General features: G+C 39.1%; 1 protein-coding gene across 1 annotated transcript in view; it reads left to right on the top strand.

The window, feature by feature from the left end:
• Window positions 1–3523: 3523 nt before the first annotated feature.
• LOC105919560 (POU class 2 homeobox associating factor 1) overlaps window positions 3524–19127 on the top strand; it is a 51296-nt gene continuing 35692 nt past the window's right edge. The window contains exons 1-2 of the mRNA XM_012854893.3: window positions 3524–3649; window positions 17238–17365. Coding sequence (XP_012710347.1) covers window positions 3634–3649; window positions 17238–17365 — 144 coding nt within the window. The 5' untranslated portion in view covers window positions 3524–3633. The remainder of the gene's footprint in view (window positions 3650–17237; window positions 17366–19127) is intronic.

Raw genomic sequence — 19127 nt, 5'->3', positions numbered from 1 at the left:
GATCTTCGATGGATTCAGCTGCTCGTGGGTTCTTCCACACTGCTTAATTCATATTCAACATCTATCTAGGTCTTGGGTTTTGGGAAGGCGAAAAATTCAACAATACCCAAACAGGTATCTTTCATCAGACTTGCAAGTCCTGTACACACACCACCTTGGCATTTTGTGAAGGAAGTGAATTTTTGCCAGGCCTTCCCCTCTTAGTTACGGTTGCTAACGTATGATTGGTCAGGGGTGGGACTCAGCGAAGGGTCAATTAAACTTAGAATTTTTAGTGATGAAGCTCGTTAAAGTGAAACAATGAAACAAAAGAAAATATTCCAGCTGTAGCTTTATAAAAGCTGGACAAAATTACTCTAGATCAGAAACCCCCAAGGATACTCAGCTTATTTCTTATTAAGAACAGAAATAATTAAGTACTGTGCTTCTATGTTTCTGTATGTTTGTTAATGTATGAAAGATGTCTAGTCAAGGATTTACATAGCTTATTCCTTTGTTTATGTAATGTTTGTTAATTTGTTTGTAATATTTCCCTCTGAAATGTTTTTTTCTGTTCATGCATAGCACTTTCAATCATCTTGTTACTCAAAAGTGCTATATAAATAAACTTGCCTTGCCTTACCAGTAAACAATCAGATTGATGTGTGAAACATAATTAGGATAACAGATAAGAAGGAAGGTAAAAAAAATCCATCTTTAGAGTTTCTTTTCCAATAATTTTTTCCTAATGGCAAACTTGTTTCTGTGTAAAAGAAGGAAAAGATGGAAAAATTCATCAGAGACTCACATTAAGTCCACAATAACAGAAACTAAAATAAATGGCCTTTTTGGTATCAAGAGAATGTAAAATATAAATGAGAAAAATATTTTAATGAGCTTTTCAAAAACAATGTATTTCTAACCCTATACTAAGGCCTCTTTTGGCCTAAAACATACTAGCAACTATTCAGCGGTGTTCACCCTAGCAGAAGACTGGACTGGGGACATTATGTTAACATTAGCATTAGCTTCACTGCAGGTTCCTAACACATCAACCAAACACACTCATTGGAGCAAATAAAAGCACAAATGAGTCTAACTGCACTCGTTCCCATTACTTGTACATTTTTCTATCAGTCATAACTGGAATTGATCAATATTTACCATGTTAAACAAACAAAACGAAACAGCTTAAGCTCAGCATTTTCCTCAGCCCACTACTCTCTTCTTCTGCTGTGTCGACCACACAGTATACTACCAACCGACACCCACTGGTGGTTTATGCTTGAAAGACCAACTCAAAATAAAAAGTTTTTTTTCTGTTACATTAAGTTACGAAACAAAGGGCAACAAGGGCAAAAATGAAATAATTGAAATAATATTATAATCATATTAATGGGGATTACACCCACATATCCCACAATACATTGTGGTTGCTACATCACCCTTTAAAGCCGATACAGAGCATGAGAAAAAGGGTGTAAATCAGGGGCCCGTTCTTCGTACGTTGCTTAAAACATCCGAGATCAAATGACACATCCAAGATGATTTCATCCGGCTAATCATGATCCGGCTAATTGGGTTCTTCCAACACACCTGTTGTTTATGATTAGTATCGCTGGATTGAGTTATCTGAGACAACTGCGCGTTCATGCGTTTGTTTAAAAGGGGAAATGTATCGATAGTAGAAACAATGATCAGCAACGCTGCTATTGGCTGTTCAGCATGGCCAAAAGAACGCCCACAGTTTTTCTCCCAAGCAGAACAAGAGCTTTTAAATGAAGGTTATGCTGAATTTGAGTCATTAAAACGACAGGGAACACCTCAAAGTCTGCTAAAGCCAGGAGAGAGGGCTGGCAAAAAGTAGCAGACAAATTAATGTGTAAATACTGTCCATGGTAGATGTTTATATCACTTTCCACAGTATGAATTTTTGCATTTTAATAATTTCATATTTACTTTGTTCTTTTATGTCAGAGCCTCCATGGGACCCACTAGAACATGGGGACAAGTAAAAGTGAAATACAAGAATATTCTAAAAAATTGTAGCCTTTAATTATTATACTTTATTTTAAAAAGGCACTTGTTATGGCAACAGATCCAATATTGGTGTCATTCCTCAGACACTGGAAGTAAAGGACGTGTGCAAACTGGAAGTTTTAACAAAAAATTCATTATCTCTAAAAAATTATGCTTTTCCTTTTCCAAGTCATCCACTGTTTACACGGTAAAACTGTATTGCTCCGTGTCTAAATAATCCATCCATAGTTTTTTCTAATACAATATACGACTCGACAGGAAGCAAGCCTTTCAAAGTAAACTAAACTTCACAATAAAATGGCCCGAACAAATCTTATTACTGAATATGATAAAAATAAAAAGCAAACCATCATACAAATAACTTAAATATTATCTATTTATGGCTCTAACACCACTTTCTCCTCTTTAAAAGCCACTGTTAAATGATGTGTTTGTCTATTTATAACAGCTACCAAGAGAAATCTCTCTACAATTACACTGTCGCGCTGCGCTGAAGGATCCTGTCTATTGCGCAATATGCAATTAATTCGAAAAAATTATTCTTGAAAATGGACAAGGCTACGAATGACTTCCCTATCTCCTCCACTTCTAAAGCTGCAATCTAATCCTGTTTACATGAAATTAGCCTGCTCTCGAGCAGTCTTAAGCTTGAGCACATGTTGCTATGACAACAAGTGCAGGATGTCTTTCGAAGAACCAAACAATCCAAGATCATGCCAAATCGTCAACAATCAAATCCAGCTAACTGAGTTAGCAACGTACGAAGAACGGGCCCCAGGGTTCCACACTGTTGCTTTAATATATAGTTGTTTTTTTTTTGTTTGTTTTGTTTTTTTAGAGTTGTCACAGCAGGGCTCCTATCAGTAGTTGGCACCCAAGCCAACCATTCATGTGGCCTATGCAAAGATAATTTTTTAAAAGCATATAAAGGTAACTGTTTTTGTGGACCAAGTTCTGCATTCTCTGTTAAAGTTAATTGCTCATCCATTTCCTGTCATCAGAAATATCCCTGAGTGAACAAATGCTGATCTTGTGTAAATGTATTGAGCACATTCATCACCTTTTGTCATTAAGATATAACTCCAGCGCTAAAACTAGCCAATGTTGACCATCTTTCCTGGATACATGACACTTACTTGAAAGACATTGTCACTTTTTTCTCAGCTAACCAATTCTTCTCAATCGGGACTTCTTCTCATTCCTACCTTGCATCTCTAATAAAATTATAAAACTTTGTTCTGTATTCATTTACTTCATCTCCACTTTTGTTTAGTTTAATTTGTTTCCAAAGTGCCTCTTGGGCAATAAATTAGAGTCCATTTGCATAAAAGCTGTTCTATCACTGCTACATTATTTCAAATATGTTCCAGCAATTTGCTTACAAAAATCCTTTTCCTCAGCTCTGTTTCTACCATATTTGTCCTCTGCTGTTTTTCTTCAGCTTGTACTGTATGAGACTGAAACTAGATGCAAGGGGGAGATAGGTCGTTAGAGAAGCTGCAAGGTCCCTGGGGGACTGTTAGCTAGCTCCAGGCTGTTATAAAGCACGTCAGTCATCCCGCCACTTTGATTTTCTTCAGTTTAACTGTTTGATATTTTGGCCAGATAAACAGTATGCACTGGGAGAAATGTAAGTACATCAAACTATTATTGCTTCACCTTTGTAATGTACACTAATGTTTTATAGCCATTTTGTATATAAGAGCTGAATAGGGAGGAATCCTTCATTCTGCTTCTTTAAAAATATTTGACTTTGTATATGTGCTCAGTAGAGAATGACAGTCTAATAGGAAGTCTAATCATCTCCTGATATCATGTCTAATCAAAATAATTGCAGTTTTGGTCAGTTTTGAAGAATGCTGTTTGATGAATCGGTAGAACAGCATCTCGTTAAACAACAAATCATTATTTTTGTTACATTACGTTGTCGTTACTTCAGATCCACACACTCCTGGGATATTGTTGCCGAACTAAATCAGAGAAATGCTGATTCTGAAATGTTTCTGAGCCGTGTTTTATCCTTATACTGTTCAATATTAAATGAATAGCCATACTCAGTGGGCTAATCAAAATCATCATGTACATCTGTGATACTATCTGGTTAAAGTCCATCCACAGGCATGTAGATCCCATCCAAAGTACCACACACACACACACACACACACACACACACACACACACACACACACACACACACACTCACACACACAAACACACACACACACACACACACACACACACACACTGTAAGTGATTGTGATGGACGGCATTAGTAAAAAGAGAAAGAGAGACATCTTTTCCTGTTGTGGAACAGAGTTGGGACCAGTGCCTAAGCTGTTGCGTGCCACCCTTTTGAAAAGAGGAAGGGTGACTTTTTAAAGCCGGCTGCATGTTGCCATTGGGCTGTAATCTTGATATGCAAAATGCTAGCGTGGCCCCCCACCGCAGTAAAAGGCTGCACATCTGGAGAGCTTCCTCTTTTGTGTTGATTGAGTCGACGTGCATGTACCGTGGTGATTGTTTGCAGGTGTGAGCTCATGTGGAATTGTCTTAAACAGAGAGGGAGATAAACGTCAACAATACGTTCTGCTCAACTGTGCTCCAGCTCAAATTTGTTTCCCAGCACTTGTCCTTGAGCATGAAATGTTTATACTGGGAGCTTTCTTGCCGTTGAGCTTCTTTGACAGTAAAAACCTAAAATAGAAATGAAGGTAGAAGGAACTAGATTGCTTCTTTTTTTTTTTTTTTTTTTACATGTTTTTGTGTTACAGCTGTCATAATCCACTTGCCTCAATAAGCATAATAAGGGGTGGGCTTATTTGAAGCCCACCCCTTCAGTGGTTTGCGGATAACTACTGCTACTTTATCCATTTTAGCTGCAGGGGTATCTCACTCATCTAGTGCAACTCCATAGGTTCAGCAACTACCAGGGAAGTAGTTGAAGGAGCAATAAGTAAGATATTTTCTGTAAAATCAACCTAAATCATTCTCATCTGTCACCTGGGATGGAAGTAACATTCCCTATAAATAATTAACCTCTTTCCATCAGCAATGTCTTAGTCAGGTTTTTCTCCTTTCAAACCTAGAGTTATGGTCCGTAACTAATGGGGGAATTCTCAAATAACGTCACATTTTCCAGAGACAGTCGGTTTCCCAGCTGGTCAGACAGGGAGAGTGAACTTTACATTGCCAACAACCGCAATACTAATAAATTTTGGAAGATCATGACATCCCAGGAGCTTCATTTCAACCTGCTTCAATGGAGAAACCCAGCATAGAACAGCTGGAATGTTGGTCGAAATTTAGAGGGCTCAAAATGAGCAGAAAGAAAGCAGTATCAGTAGAAAGGAAGGAGAGACTGTTCTGTCCTCTCTCACAACGGATCAAACTCCAGGAAAAAACCAGCTGAATTTGCCTAAAATTACAGCTAATACTAAGAAAAAATATGCGTATTATTGCACAATAGCCAACTCAAAAATTACAAGTGACTTTAGAGAAAAACAAGCACAAAGTTGATGATAGTAAGTGGACTAAATGCAACACTGAAGCTCACATGAACAGCCCTCATGGATTATATGAAGTTTTAAAGCCGCTGAGAAAAAGCCAAATAAACGTAGCCTACCTGCACAGATGCTGCAGTCGCTGGTATCAGGTCTGGATGTTCAAGTGTTGGGTCCTACCACCAAGGAAAGTCCTCTCCGTTACAAGCTCATATCCAACACTGACATTTCAGTGTCGGAAAACCTTCGGGGTTTTGGAAATCAATGGAGAAAAAACTCCTTTCATATGACCATGATCACCAAATCACTAGTCACTCCAGCAGATAGCAACTGCAGCAGCGATGTTTTGTTATTGCCATATTATTGTCTGTTAAGGTTATATTCAGGACAGATCTGTTCACTGTTTGACTCTAACAAGTAAACTATTAAAGCATTACTGCTCTGCTTGTATGACCACAAGATGGCCGCGATGCATGCATGTCATTTGAGGAATGCCCCATTCGGTTCAGAGTGTAGCCCATGTTTACTTCCTGGTTCCTGAGCCAATCATGTGATCTTCTGGTTCCCAAAACAGCGCGGCATTTGGTATTTTATATTGGCAAAAGATCAGCAGTCTGCAAACATGGAAGCCAGTAAGAGAAGCGGACAAGAAATGGAAGAGAATACAACGTCATAGACCTGCCCTGTGGAAATCAAAATTCAGTGCAACAATTGGTCGAGTAAATGGCGGGTGTCTGTGAAAGGCATTGTTGTTCTGAGGTTTAACCACTAGATGTCATTATTACATATTGTTCCTTTAATCAAAAGGGACAACAACAAACAGTGTGTTTTGAAGTAATGATGTAATCTTGAGAATTGGTAGTGTTTGAGGTTGTATATGCAGTTAAGCCTATAATTATTAGTACAGCTGACAGAGTTAGATCTAAACTTACTTAAATCTGCTTCTTGCTGATCAGCATTTTCCACTAGTATTTTGACAGTTTATCTTGGGCAAAGAATGCCAAGTCTTTCATAGCCTCATTACTCTAATGTTTAGCTTTTTTCACTAGGGGATATAGTTGGCCACATTTGATTTGGGTAATGGATGTTAATTTCAGCTGCCTTTCTTCTGGTTTGCAAAGACAGAGCGGATAACCTAATTTAATAGTCTAACAACTCAGAGGTTCACAGAGCTCAACTGCTTGCAATTTAGAAAATTACAGGGAACACTTTTTGGTCTAATGTCTTAGTAAGGCCCAATCTTGTGATCCTGATTGAATGGTTGTCCAATGGCCAATTTTAAACTGTGTTTATTGTGGGCATTATTCTGGTGCTCCTGTGGCCTTGTAGAGCACCATTGTTAATTGCAGCAGGAACATGGTTTAACATCTGCTCAACCTGGTAAACTTCAAAAAGCTGATGCCAACGTTGCTTTAGCAAACGTTGCATATTCCCCAACCTATGATGACGTATTGAAAAACATGAATTATGATGGTCCAAATGCTCAAAAATTAAGAGTATGTTGTGGAACATCAGGTGCTGTTATGTTTTTGATGTCTATGTGTTGATCTGAACAATGAATATGCACTGATATTCCTGGTTCTCTGCTTAGTCAGGTCTAGGTACATTAGTTTTCCATTACCTTGTTTTTTTTTTTTCCTGCTAAAGAATCAACAATCCTGTTGAAATGAAATTTCAATGCCTTACGGATGCCCCCTACTGGTAGGGATTTTTTCCTCTAAAAAAATTATTTCTCGACATGGTATATTGATTGCATGATTTAGTTTATTAAATCAAAACTCCATCTGACATTTAACTTGACACATTAACAGTATTAAATAAAATATGAACCTGTGTTTTTCTGACCTTTAACCATTTGAATTACATAGAAATGTATGTGGGTATGTGCTTGTTTGTGGGTGTGTTTGAATTTTTTACCTAGAGGTGAAAATTTGTTAGAATAGTTAGAGGAGTAGACACCCTGCAGCACTCAATACCCTAGAACAGCATGGGCCAGACAGCCATTAATTTTTGGAACATTTCAAAATGGAAACTTCTGCTGCATCATCTCTCATACTGCAAGAATCAAAGCAATTAGTTTATTTTCATTATGTAGCCATAGTGAAATTTTAGTGAGACACTGTGTCATGGTTTTGCGGCGGCGAGAACCTATGCGGCAATGAGGCGCATGGTTCAAAGAAGATTTTATCCAGAGAAAAACTTACAGGGAGCACAGGTGTCCAGGGAAAAATACAGGCTCGGGTACCGGCTTCACACGAAGGCTTCTTACAGAGGGCTTGAACATAGAAGCAGCGCAGAGGAGAACACAGAATGACCCGACAAAGGGGAAACAAACGGAGGGAACTTAAATACCAGCTGGGGATCAAGCAACACGGTGAGAAAAATCAACCAATTAAGTCCATGGTCCTGACACACTGATTCAGAATTGCAAAATAACACCCATGGGAAAACGAAGAATGAGCAATCATTGCGAAGACCCTCAAAAATGCAAACACACAGTATGAAGTAAAACCTAAATTTAAAGTTAAACTGCACAGCAAAAGAGAAAGACTTATCAGAAAGGGGAAAATACAAAGCGGCATATTCAGATAACAATGTTCAATTTTAATGTATCAAACAACGTTTTATGAGAACCTAAAAGCATGCAAATCATCTTTAGCAACAGATACCATTGTTTTGTTCAAGTCAAAAAAGACCTATAGCAATCATTTTACAGAACTATGTTCAATACTGCGCAACTGTGTCAAAGCACCCGGTAAACACTACATGAGAAGCTAAAAATGTGCAAATAGTCAGTAAAACGTTTAAATGTAGCTATTGCAGCAATAAACCAATGATAGAATTACATAATCCCATGCAAAGCTATGACCTCACTACGGGTACCTCTGGGTGCTGGTGATTATTCAGATGATAATGATTTTCAAAAGGCCATGATGGGGGCACGCATAGACTCATCAGTTTAATGAGTCGCCTCTGTTTGGTGTACAGTATGACTGTTTGCTGTGGGAATACAGGACAAGTTTCTGTTTGGTGAACTATATCTGTACCTGGCACAATATTTTACAAATAGGACTGGCAGTTGTTGTGCTGACTAACTACTGTAAATGATTGTGCAATAAGTAAAAACGGTCAGATTGTGTGAATTACCCTTTTTATTGTAAATGGATTCTCATTTTACTGACACTATGTATCTGTATCGTATAGCCTTTTGTGTTTCTATTTGATTTATATCTTTTACACTCCAGAAGATGCACTTCGGTCTTAATGTTATGGTAATGATGGTAATAAAATATTCTACACTATTCTGGATGTGAAGAAGTGAAAACTGAAGTGTAAAATTATGGTGGGTTTTCTGGCTGACAGTCTATGGCTCTCAGAGACTTGACGGGCCCCATAGTGGACTTTGTGGACTGCGCCGAGCTCTGGTTTAAATCCCTTTTCTCATAGCATTTCTGGGGTTATCCAGCCTTCTGAGTCCAGCAGCTACGGCGAGATGATGGTGACCAAGTGGATTTGGGGCTTTCAGGGAGTTCTTCCTAATGCTGAGTGGTCTTGTTGCCGGGAGCTTGTGCAGGCACCTGACCGCCCTTTGCTGTTTAAAGTACCTGTTCTACAATATCATGTTAATAGTGCGGTAATGCTTCACTATTGCCAAGGTAGAAACAGGAATAATGACATTTTCAAACCAGCTAACGTTAGTGAGCCTAGCTGTCTCTTATTACAACCAAAATAAAATAAAATCTAATTGAGAAATAGCAGAAAACCAATAAGATCAATAACTAGAATTTCTCCTGGGCTGCTTGTCTTGCCTTTGTGACAAGTCTACATCTTAAGAAATTTATGTTTAATCTCTCTAAAATGATATTCTTTGAATTCGAAAAAAAAAAAAACTGTTAACGCAAAACATCTTTCTACAACTTTGACAGCAACTAAAGCTGGTGAGGCCTCATGGCCTGTTGTGTATCCATAATGGCTGTTTCAGTGAAGTATCATAGACTTGTCCATACATGGCACAGTATCACATCTTCTGTTTATTTAAAGAGGTAGTTTTAGCAGCTCAGTCAGCTGCCGATGGAATCTCCCTTTCAGATAACCCTCAGCCTGTCATGGCGGGGGTCAAGTAGAGGACAGACCCAGCAGTGGGGTGGACCACAGGTCTCCCTCTGTCACTGAGAGAGATGCGTGAAGAGTCAGGTGCTGGATCTGGTAACTGGAAATATGCTCTGTAATAGATAAATGAAAGGAAGAGTCCTGCTTTGATAAAAGGCAATTTGAGTAATCCTTTACATTCAAATGAATGTATTTTTTGACCTTCAGATAGATTGATTCCAGGAGATAAAGCTTTAAACAGTTTTATGAGATTGTTATTATTATTATCTATTAAGCAAATTCAAACTTAACTAAGTTAGTTTTTCTGTTTGATTGGATGCTGCTGGCTAATTAAAAGCCAACACGGCTTTATTTAAGCTGCTCGGTCGGTATACACCTCCTAAGTTTACAATGAGCAGAGCAAAGCCCGCCAAAGTCATGTCAGTATAACGACTCCCTGTGCAAGCAGTGTCACTATGACTGAAGAGTTCCAGTTCAGGAGCAGAGAAGCTGATCTTTTTTTTTTCTTTGGTACAGATAAATTCTATTGAGTATGATTTAGCAAGTGATTTAAATAATTACAAGTTCCAACTTGTTCGGAATGAAGGCTTAAAGGGTATAATTTGCCACTTTTATTTGGCAGGAATCCACCGTGATACCTGGGAATTAGTCATTTAGGTTGTTTGGCTTGGCTTTTCACTGATAGCTGACATTATCAGTTGTCACTTTCTCTCATAGACATCATATATGTAGACGCGTCGTTGGGCGGATTCTGCCTATGCTGCAGATGAGTCAGAGCGTCCGCCATGTTGAATGTGGCAAATCTGCTGTTAGGCTCAGACACTTAAACAGTATTAGGGGGACTTTAATCTCAGAATATACTTTATATTTGTAATATTTTTATTTTTGTAATATTGCAAGTATATTTTCGTATCCCTTTGGCTTCTTTCTCCTGACTTTATTCTCGAAAAAAATAAAAATAACTAAAATAATCTAACCTGGCCCTATTACTCCAGGACTAAAATAGTTGTGCAAACTGTGACTATTCTGGAAATGTTCTTCCTTAATTCTCATAATATGACGTTTTTCTCAAAATATTACCACTTTTTTTTTTTACTTTATTCTCCTATGACTTTTTTCCCTCATATCAGTAATTTTATCTCTTTAATACTCTCCCAAAACGTCTGTTCCTAATCTGTGTCTATACCAGATCTTAAAAGGTTCACATGTGACACGGTTGATGTTTAGATTTAACCAATTGATTTTTATATTCATGACACATACACATCTGTAATCTGGACATATAGTTACGTATAAACACACCTATTTATAATACTTTATTTATAATACTGAAATCTATATATATGCACATCTATATGTGGGGAGGTGGTGGCCTAGTGATTAGAGCAGTGCGCTTCCACTCTGAGAAGGTAGCAAGTACCCGGTTCGATCTCCACAGCCTGCCCTCTGGGTCCATGAGCAAGACCCTAAACCCCTGATTGCTCCCCAGGCGCCACACAGTGGCAGCCCACTGCTCCCCAATGGGATGGGTTAAGATGCAGAAGTGAATTTCTCCATTGTGACATCAGTAAAGTTCAATTAGTATATCTAAAAACATTCATCTGTTCTGCCAATCTCTATCAATTAATCTTTATATATTGCTTTACAAGTGTGTGTGTGTGTGTGTGTGCGTGTGTATATATTCAGTATATATAAGCTCCATCTATATCTTTCTATCTAAATACTTAAAAAATATACACAGGGAACATACTGTGTATGTTCCCTGTGTATATGTATCACTACTTTCTGCCACCTACAATATGGCGGTGATGTCGAGGTGCAAACCGGCGCCCGATGAGGCGTCTACGTATATATGTCTGTGCTTTCTCTCACCAGAACCCTCCCTACCATTAAACTACAAACCATTTCAACATATTTAGTTGAACCTTATACAGTTGCAGTCAGAGGTTACCGTAATTGTGGTCAAGACATCCATGCTATTTTTGGACTTTACTTATTTAGCTGAACTTTTCTAACCCATGGTGAAAGGATTATACAACAAAGAATTTTAAAAACAAAGACTTAAGTGCACATTTTTACACACAGGAACGAGTCTAAACATACACCATCAATAATATTTATTTGTATGTATTAATATTTATTTTTAGCAGATAAAACCTCAAGCATGCCTTTTTTGTAGGCATCAACACACTTCTGGCCTAACTCTGGCTGAATACTTTGTGCTTTAGGCTTATTTTGGCTTTGTTTTTAAAGGTGGGACTTTTCCACCAATTCTGTTTTGACAGAATCAGACAGTCGACAGTGGAGCGATTTTCCAACTCAATACTGGGGAGGGAAACAATGGACTCATTGGACAAGTTTTATCTCTAAAGAGGTTTGGTTCAAAATGTTCACCGCCGCTGATCAAACCGACGTGTGTGTGGTAGAGGACAGAGCAACCACTGCTGTAGCCATCTATCTAAGAAAGAAGAAGGCTCCTTAAGCCGGGTTGGAACAGATCAGTCTCTCTCTCTCTCTCTTTCTCTCTCTCTCTCTTTCTCTCTCTCTCTCTCTCTCTCTCTCTCTCTCTCTCTCATACCAATACTTATCCAGGGCAGGCAGAGAGACAATGAGATAAAGTGAATCTATGATTTAAGTCTGAAAGGGAGTGAAATTGAACTTCTGAGAAAAACCATGATGAAGTGGGGCTGCGGTTCACCACTTTACCATCTGCGTCAGCAGTTTCCACCAAAATGAATGTATGCATGGGTGAGAGTTGCTGGGAGGACCACACATTTTCCCGTAATGTTTTTTTTGTAATGGATCACAACTTTTGCATAGAAAGTGACGTAGGCAAGTTTCAGACCCGTTATGTGCGTACGCAAGCTTTATAAATGAGGCACCTGGAGACTCCAGAAGGTTTTGGTGCAGGGTTAAAGTTGATATTTTCTGTGTCTCACTTTGTCAGTCAGGACATGTCCTTCATACCAACTTCAACACATACTGTGGCAATTTATTGGCTTCCTTCATGAAGTTTGAAGCCACCTGGAGCTGCGATAACTGTTATACATCTGTGGTCAATGTATATTTTACATGCAAATGGCACAAACACACAAGATTGCATCATTCATTTGTCCAGATATATTTCCCAGTTGTCAAGTGGAAACACAAAGGTGTTAGTTTTCCAAATGTTTCACAGATAAAAAGCTGAAAGCAGCTGCAGGTCTGGAGGAATATTTCTACATGCTTAGTTAGAAACCAACATTTCTGCCCATTCTGATTTGCAAAATAACTTGTGCTCAGTTAGGTTGGATGCGGAGTGTCTGTGAAAATCAGTTTTCAAACCTTACCATTGTTTCTCAATTGGATTTAGGTTTGGGTTTTGACTAGGTCATTCTAACCTACAAATACACTTTGATCTAAATTCTTCGATTGCATCTATGACAGAGTTTTGTATTGTTATCTGACTGAAGGGTGAAACTCTGTTTCCAGTCTATTTGAGCCGTTCAGAGTTTTTTCAATGATTTCCCAGCTCTGACCAGCTTCCTTCTGCTGGAGAAAAATATCCATCATAGTATGATACTGCTAAAAACACCATGTTTAAAGTACTTCTTGATTCTGAGATCATACAAGTTGCTATATATTAGAGTTCATATATTGTTATGACCCGAGGAAATTATCTTTAAAAAATTCGATGACAAAGTGAATTTTTAAGGCTTTTTACCGCAAGGCTCCTAAAAAATGTTGCGTCGGGTGTCACGTGACCGATGACATCATTCGTTGACAAGCGTTGATCTGTTGACATTGCAACAAGTTATTTCCTGGTTGCAAACTCACTTTCTCAAACACAAATAGACGGATTAAACATGGCTAAAAAGTGTGTGGTTTATGGTCGGTCAAATACCAACAAGGGTAATGTCTCCTTACACACATTTCCGAACCTGAAAAGTCCCGGAGGTGAGAAAATCCTCGCTGAATGGAATCGGCAAGTAGCCAGTAGCCCCGATTTCAATTATACACCAGCAACCCATTTCGTTTATTCTCCTAAAATGTTTTTCTCAGACTTACCCAGATCGTAACAGACACTTGCGGTGTATTTCGTTTTAAAAATCATCATGTTGTGAATCCGCATTTGAACTTGTCATTGTGTACTCCATTGTATTCTCTGTAGCATAGCCTGAGTTACATCAACAAACTACGTCATCGTACCACGTGACCCAAATTGTGGATTTTCAGCCTAGCGGTCGCCAAGGGACAATTTTTTGTCCTTAAAAAACTTTTAACGGCGCAATCACGATCTTAATGCCACACACAAAGGGGAAAAGAGGGACTTTCAGCAGAACTTTCAGCTTTGGGCTAATTTGAAACCAATCACAATTTCAAATGAAAATGTAAGCAGAAGGCGCCATGAGAAACTACAAGAAGTTAAACTAGTCAAGGTACTTCTTGCTGTTTTCCGTTCAAATAAGAAATTGTAGATTCTGACAAAACAGATGTGATAGCGGCAGCTATTTGTGCGTCCTCCTGTGCTTGTTTTGGTTAGGCTGTGGACTCGGTAGCTGATGCTTTTGTCACGGCTGTATGTCCCACCTTAAACAATATACTGCAACGTGATTGGCTTGAACCATGTCTTAGTCCCAAATGATTGAGGCAGGAGTGGGACAAGATGGATTCTCGTGTGTTTGAGAACGTGCGTTACCATGAGAATTCAGTTTCAGGCAAGGTTAGGTGCGCATACTGGAATGCATCCTAATCCTTACCCATTACAACCATGATGAAGTTTTAAAATAAGTTACCATGATTTTATTTTACCATTAGTTTTCAGTTTTTCCTCTTTGTTTGGGTTCTAGTTATGATTTGACTTTATTTATTGTTAGTTTTAGTTTCCTCCTCCCCTTCTCACTCAGCCTTCACTTCACTCCCCTTGCAGTCAGTCACACCTGCTGGTAGTTAGCCAATCAATCAGTCAGACTCATTTCACCTGCCAGCTTTCTTATTTAAGCCTCCCTCTTTTCTCACTTCCCTGCCGGTCCGTCATCATTCAACACCTACTGATGCATGTCTGTATTTGTCTCCTGCATTACTGGAATCCTGCCACCTCTGCTTCTCCTCAAGGTTTGCTCTCTGCCTACGGTTTATTCTGCTGCCGAGCTCTGGTTTCCCCTGCCGAGCTGTGGACTCTGTTGCGGTGCTCTGGCTAGCTCACTGCCGAGCTGTGGATTTTCTGCTGCCTGGTTTCAGGCTGTCAGCTCCTGCCATCATCTACACCCCTGCTCCTGTTTTGTTCTGCCTCTCCGGTCTCATCATCTACCATCCATTCAACCTCTCAATAAAGACTCTTAATTTTAGTCCCGTGTGTTGTGGTTCTGGGTTCCTCCGTAAACAAATCCTGACACTTAGAAGTTTGAGCTTGAAATGCCACAAATGTTGTAAATGTGGAAGAGCTATGTATATGTGTGTGAAGCAATGTTGCTCCATTTAAACTATCCAATACTTTTTACTCTTGTATTAACTAAATATTAAAGAGCCTGGCACCCAACGAGCAAGATAAAATGGAAATTAGCAAGGTAGTTGAACTCCAGATATTTTAGTTTTGTTCACATTTATTTGGTGGGGATTTAACAGTCATTTTTTCATTTATTTAGTGCATTTCTGGCATAAAACTTTAAATTTGCTTAAACTCACTAAATCTAGTTTATCTTAATGTCTAGCATGTATGACCCCATTCATCCAGCCTTGCCCTCTTGTCAACACAGACTTTATAGCTTTATAACAACCTTTACCTTCCTCTTCTAGCTCCTTTGCTTTCTTTATGGTAGGGGACAATCTCCAAAGCTCACATTGCTGCAGTGCAATAGGGCAGTGCAGGTCAATGCCCTGCTCTGAGGCTCTAAGGCTTTGGGCTGTACTGACTGATGGTTTTGTTGGCAGCTCTTTTCTACTTACCCCATGTTAATGGGATTGGATGATTCTGCAGAGACTCACTGATGTATCATGCTCATTTCTGCAGGAATTGTTGTGCTATAAACACACGGTCATGCTCTGACATCTTATGGCTGGAAGTCTCTAGGATCTTCTGTTTATGAGTACATATTGTTCTTGTTTGGTGGATGATGAGCTGATATTGTGTTACCTCCAATACGTTACTGCAAAAGAAGATGGCATTTATGTTCTGTTTTATACAGGTGTTTATGCAGTTGTTGCTTAATTTTATTTAATTTTATCTATCAAGAAATACCTGTTTTTTGCTTAATGTTACGCTTTCTTTTAATAATTTAAACTGGAGTGCTTTTCAGTGGCCCAGTCAAAGTTCTGAGATAGGTCCTATTGAGTTTGAGCTATTAGACAAAGAAGAATGTGCATAAATTTCAGTCTCTAGATGTGAAAAACAGAGACATGGCTCAATTCACTGACAGAATGATTGCAGAGGAAGGGATATTAACTAAGAAGGGCTTTGAATATTATTGAAGTCCACACTTTTCAGATTTTGAAAAAAAGTTTATATAATTTTCCCCTTCCTCTGCACTTATATTACTTTATGTTGATGTGTTACTGTCAGGTTCGAGGTTGTTGGTAGTGGACCAAAGTGCAGGCAAAAACTTGGGAGTTGCATATTGAAGTGAAGAGAAATGTATTCAATAATAAATACAAGCTTACAGGCAGGCAGGAAAAAAAAACAAAAAACAACAGGACCCAGGAACGCAACAAGGCGGGGACCAGAACTGGGCTAGTATAACAGAGAACCTGCCAAAGAGTTACTTACAGGGAGGAGAACAAAGGGAAAGGCAGGTGATTCAATGAACGCAGGTGAAGCAGGTGAGGGAGAGAGAGGGCAATGATATGAACAGATGTAGTAAAAACAAACCCAGAACTAAGCTATAGGCAGGCAGAAAACTAATGACAGAAACAAGAATCTACATGTGATTAACAATGTGAAAGAGGTGCAAAACATAAACAGACAGCAGGATCCCCAACGAACCTAAACCCCCGGGGATCCTGATGGTCATACAAACAAGGGGTATGAATACTTTTGCAAGGCACTGTGTAGGTTCGTGCTAGATGTTTAGAAGCTCTTTTAATGTTTGAATGTTAACAGAGCAATGCTAAATGTTGCAGCAAACCTATATTTTCGAAGCTGGGATTGTCCAGGAGCCTTACTCAGAATACACGAAGGAGCAGCCAAAGAGCAAACAATTGCGCAAGAGCATTAAAAATCCCCCCGTCAAGACAGTCTGGCTCCTTCTTGACAAAAAAGGTGGTTCCTTATTTGACTTTGGGACTTTTGTACCTGACTGGTAATTGCCTCCACTCATGAACTTGTTGTGATCATTCCAACGAGGTTTCCCTAAGGCAGTTAGAGGGGGAATTACCTTCATGTGGCCCACATGGCTGGTGGCCTAGGGGTTAGAACAGCACACTTGTATTCTGAGACGGTGCAATCCCCACAGACTGCTCACCATGGGTCCCTAAACTAAACCCTCAGCCTTAGAATACCCGTTGGGGCCACTCAGTCAGGCAGTGAAACCTGAAATTGTGTGGCCTAAGCAGAGAGAAAAATTACCCTTCCGTGGGACTGTAAAGGGAAATAATTATTCTATTAATGTGTTTGTGTGATTCTGGTCTTTCCAGCTCAACCCTCCTCTGTGGGAAGGTCTCGGCCATATCAAGGAGTCAGAGTCCGGGACCCAGTTAAGGAGCTGCTCAGGAGGAAGAGGAGCCTGGAGCATCACAGTGGCAAGACAACACATACCACAGCTGTGAGGACACCATGATGCATGAAATTGACAATCACACAGTGCAGTGGTGTCCCAAGTCAGTCCTCAAAGGTTGCTATCGTGCATACTTCAGATGCTTTCCTGGTCTGGGTTCATTACCAGGTTTGAACTTGCCAACCTTGACAACCTACTGAAAACGTAATCCACCCATTTGACTCAACTGTGTTGGAGCAGGAACACAACTGAATCATGCAGGACTCCTTGAGGACTGGGGTTGGACACCACTGATCATCCTGCAAAGCAGAAGATGGATTCTGCTTTCTTTTACAGAACGTTTTTGTGATATTTCATGTTATTCAAAATAAATCAAGTTGGCCATAAAAATAACATTTACTCCTGCACCCATTCCAAAGAAACAGCCGGTCATAATCCTATTTTAACATTAATTATCCATTAAACAAATAAGAAGCATGACATCACAATACACAGGAAACAGAAACATGACTCAGTTTGACACTGTTACACAAATCAAACATCATGGGAGATGGATTCTGTGGAACTGATGTTCACTGCTCCATATCAGTTTCTCTGCTTATACACCAACATCCTGCCTAGTTTTTGGGGCCATGTCTTCTTGTTGTTTTAACTTTAACCACCTCTGAGACTGCACTCAGTATCAATAAGGAATTAGATGACTTGTCCTTCTATCTACTGAAGGAAGGCCAACACAAATATCAGAATGAGAGCTAAAGCCTCCTGATAGTTTGTGAAAACAGAGCCTGAAATCAGAAAAGGCCAGCCTGCCAAACATGCGTCGTTTTGTGTGGAAGATATATAGCGAATCTTTGGACAAATGATGTGTGGTACCTAAAAAGTGAAAGAACAAACCCCTGTGGGCCGATCTGGTTATGAGCAGTCAGGAACCTTTGCCTATTTCGAAGCACAGAGGGGGGTTTTGTCCTTATATAATCCAGGTGTTTTTCCATGACAGTTACAGCCCTTCTGTATGTGGCTCCAGGGCTGGGCATGCAGCCCTATGCAAAATAACTCAAACACTTGCCAAAGAGCCCTCCTACTTGGTTTTTTTGCACACATACAAACAAACTCACACACACATGGTTGAGCTCCTTTATACATGCAATGTGATAAAAGATAGTGGATGGAGCATACATTATAGTTTATTAGATTATAAAACACAAGTGATTGTCTTTCAAAATTCACTTTGAAAACTTTTTTGTGAAAAAAATACAGTTTTGAAAGTTTGCCAAGTTCAGATTTTTATTTTTTTTCTTCTTGAAGGAGTGTGTGAGCATTGTTGTCTGATGGGATTTCAGGTTTCAAACTTGGTACACAGTGAAATGAGTAAAAGTCGAAACCATACAATACCATGCCATACCTCCTTTATTTATAATAAAACAACAAAGGTCGTCAAAGTGCTGTACATACGTAACATTAAAATAGACAAGTAAAACACAGACAAGTTAAAATAGAAAAAGTTAAACTTTTTTAAAATAGTTAAGATTAATTAAAAGTAATTACAAATAAGCTAGAAATTATTTAAAAAGTAATTAAGAAGTAATTAAAAAAATGAGTCAACCTCTAAGGACACAGGTGTGCTTTAAGAAGAGTCTTTAACTCTGACAGAGAGGAGGCCTGCTGGACATCCAAGAGCAGGCCATAACTATGGAGCGTCTACAGCGAAAGCACCATCTCCTCTTAATTTCTATTTTGATTTAGGCACAATAAGGAGCTGCTGGGCAGACCTTAGGAAGAAGGCAGGTGTATGGGAGTGCAGCAGCTCAGA

This window comes from Fundulus heteroclitus, chromosome 18 (assembly GCF_011125445.2).
Source record: "Fundulus heteroclitus isolate FHET01 chromosome 18, MU-UCD_Fhet_4.1, whole genome shotgun sequence".
Classification (NCBI taxonomy): Eukaryota; Metazoa; Chordata; class Actinopteri; order Cyprinodontiformes; family Fundulidae; genus Fundulus; species Fundulus heteroclitus.
This window is presented reverse-complemented; position numbering and strand designations above follow the sequence as displayed.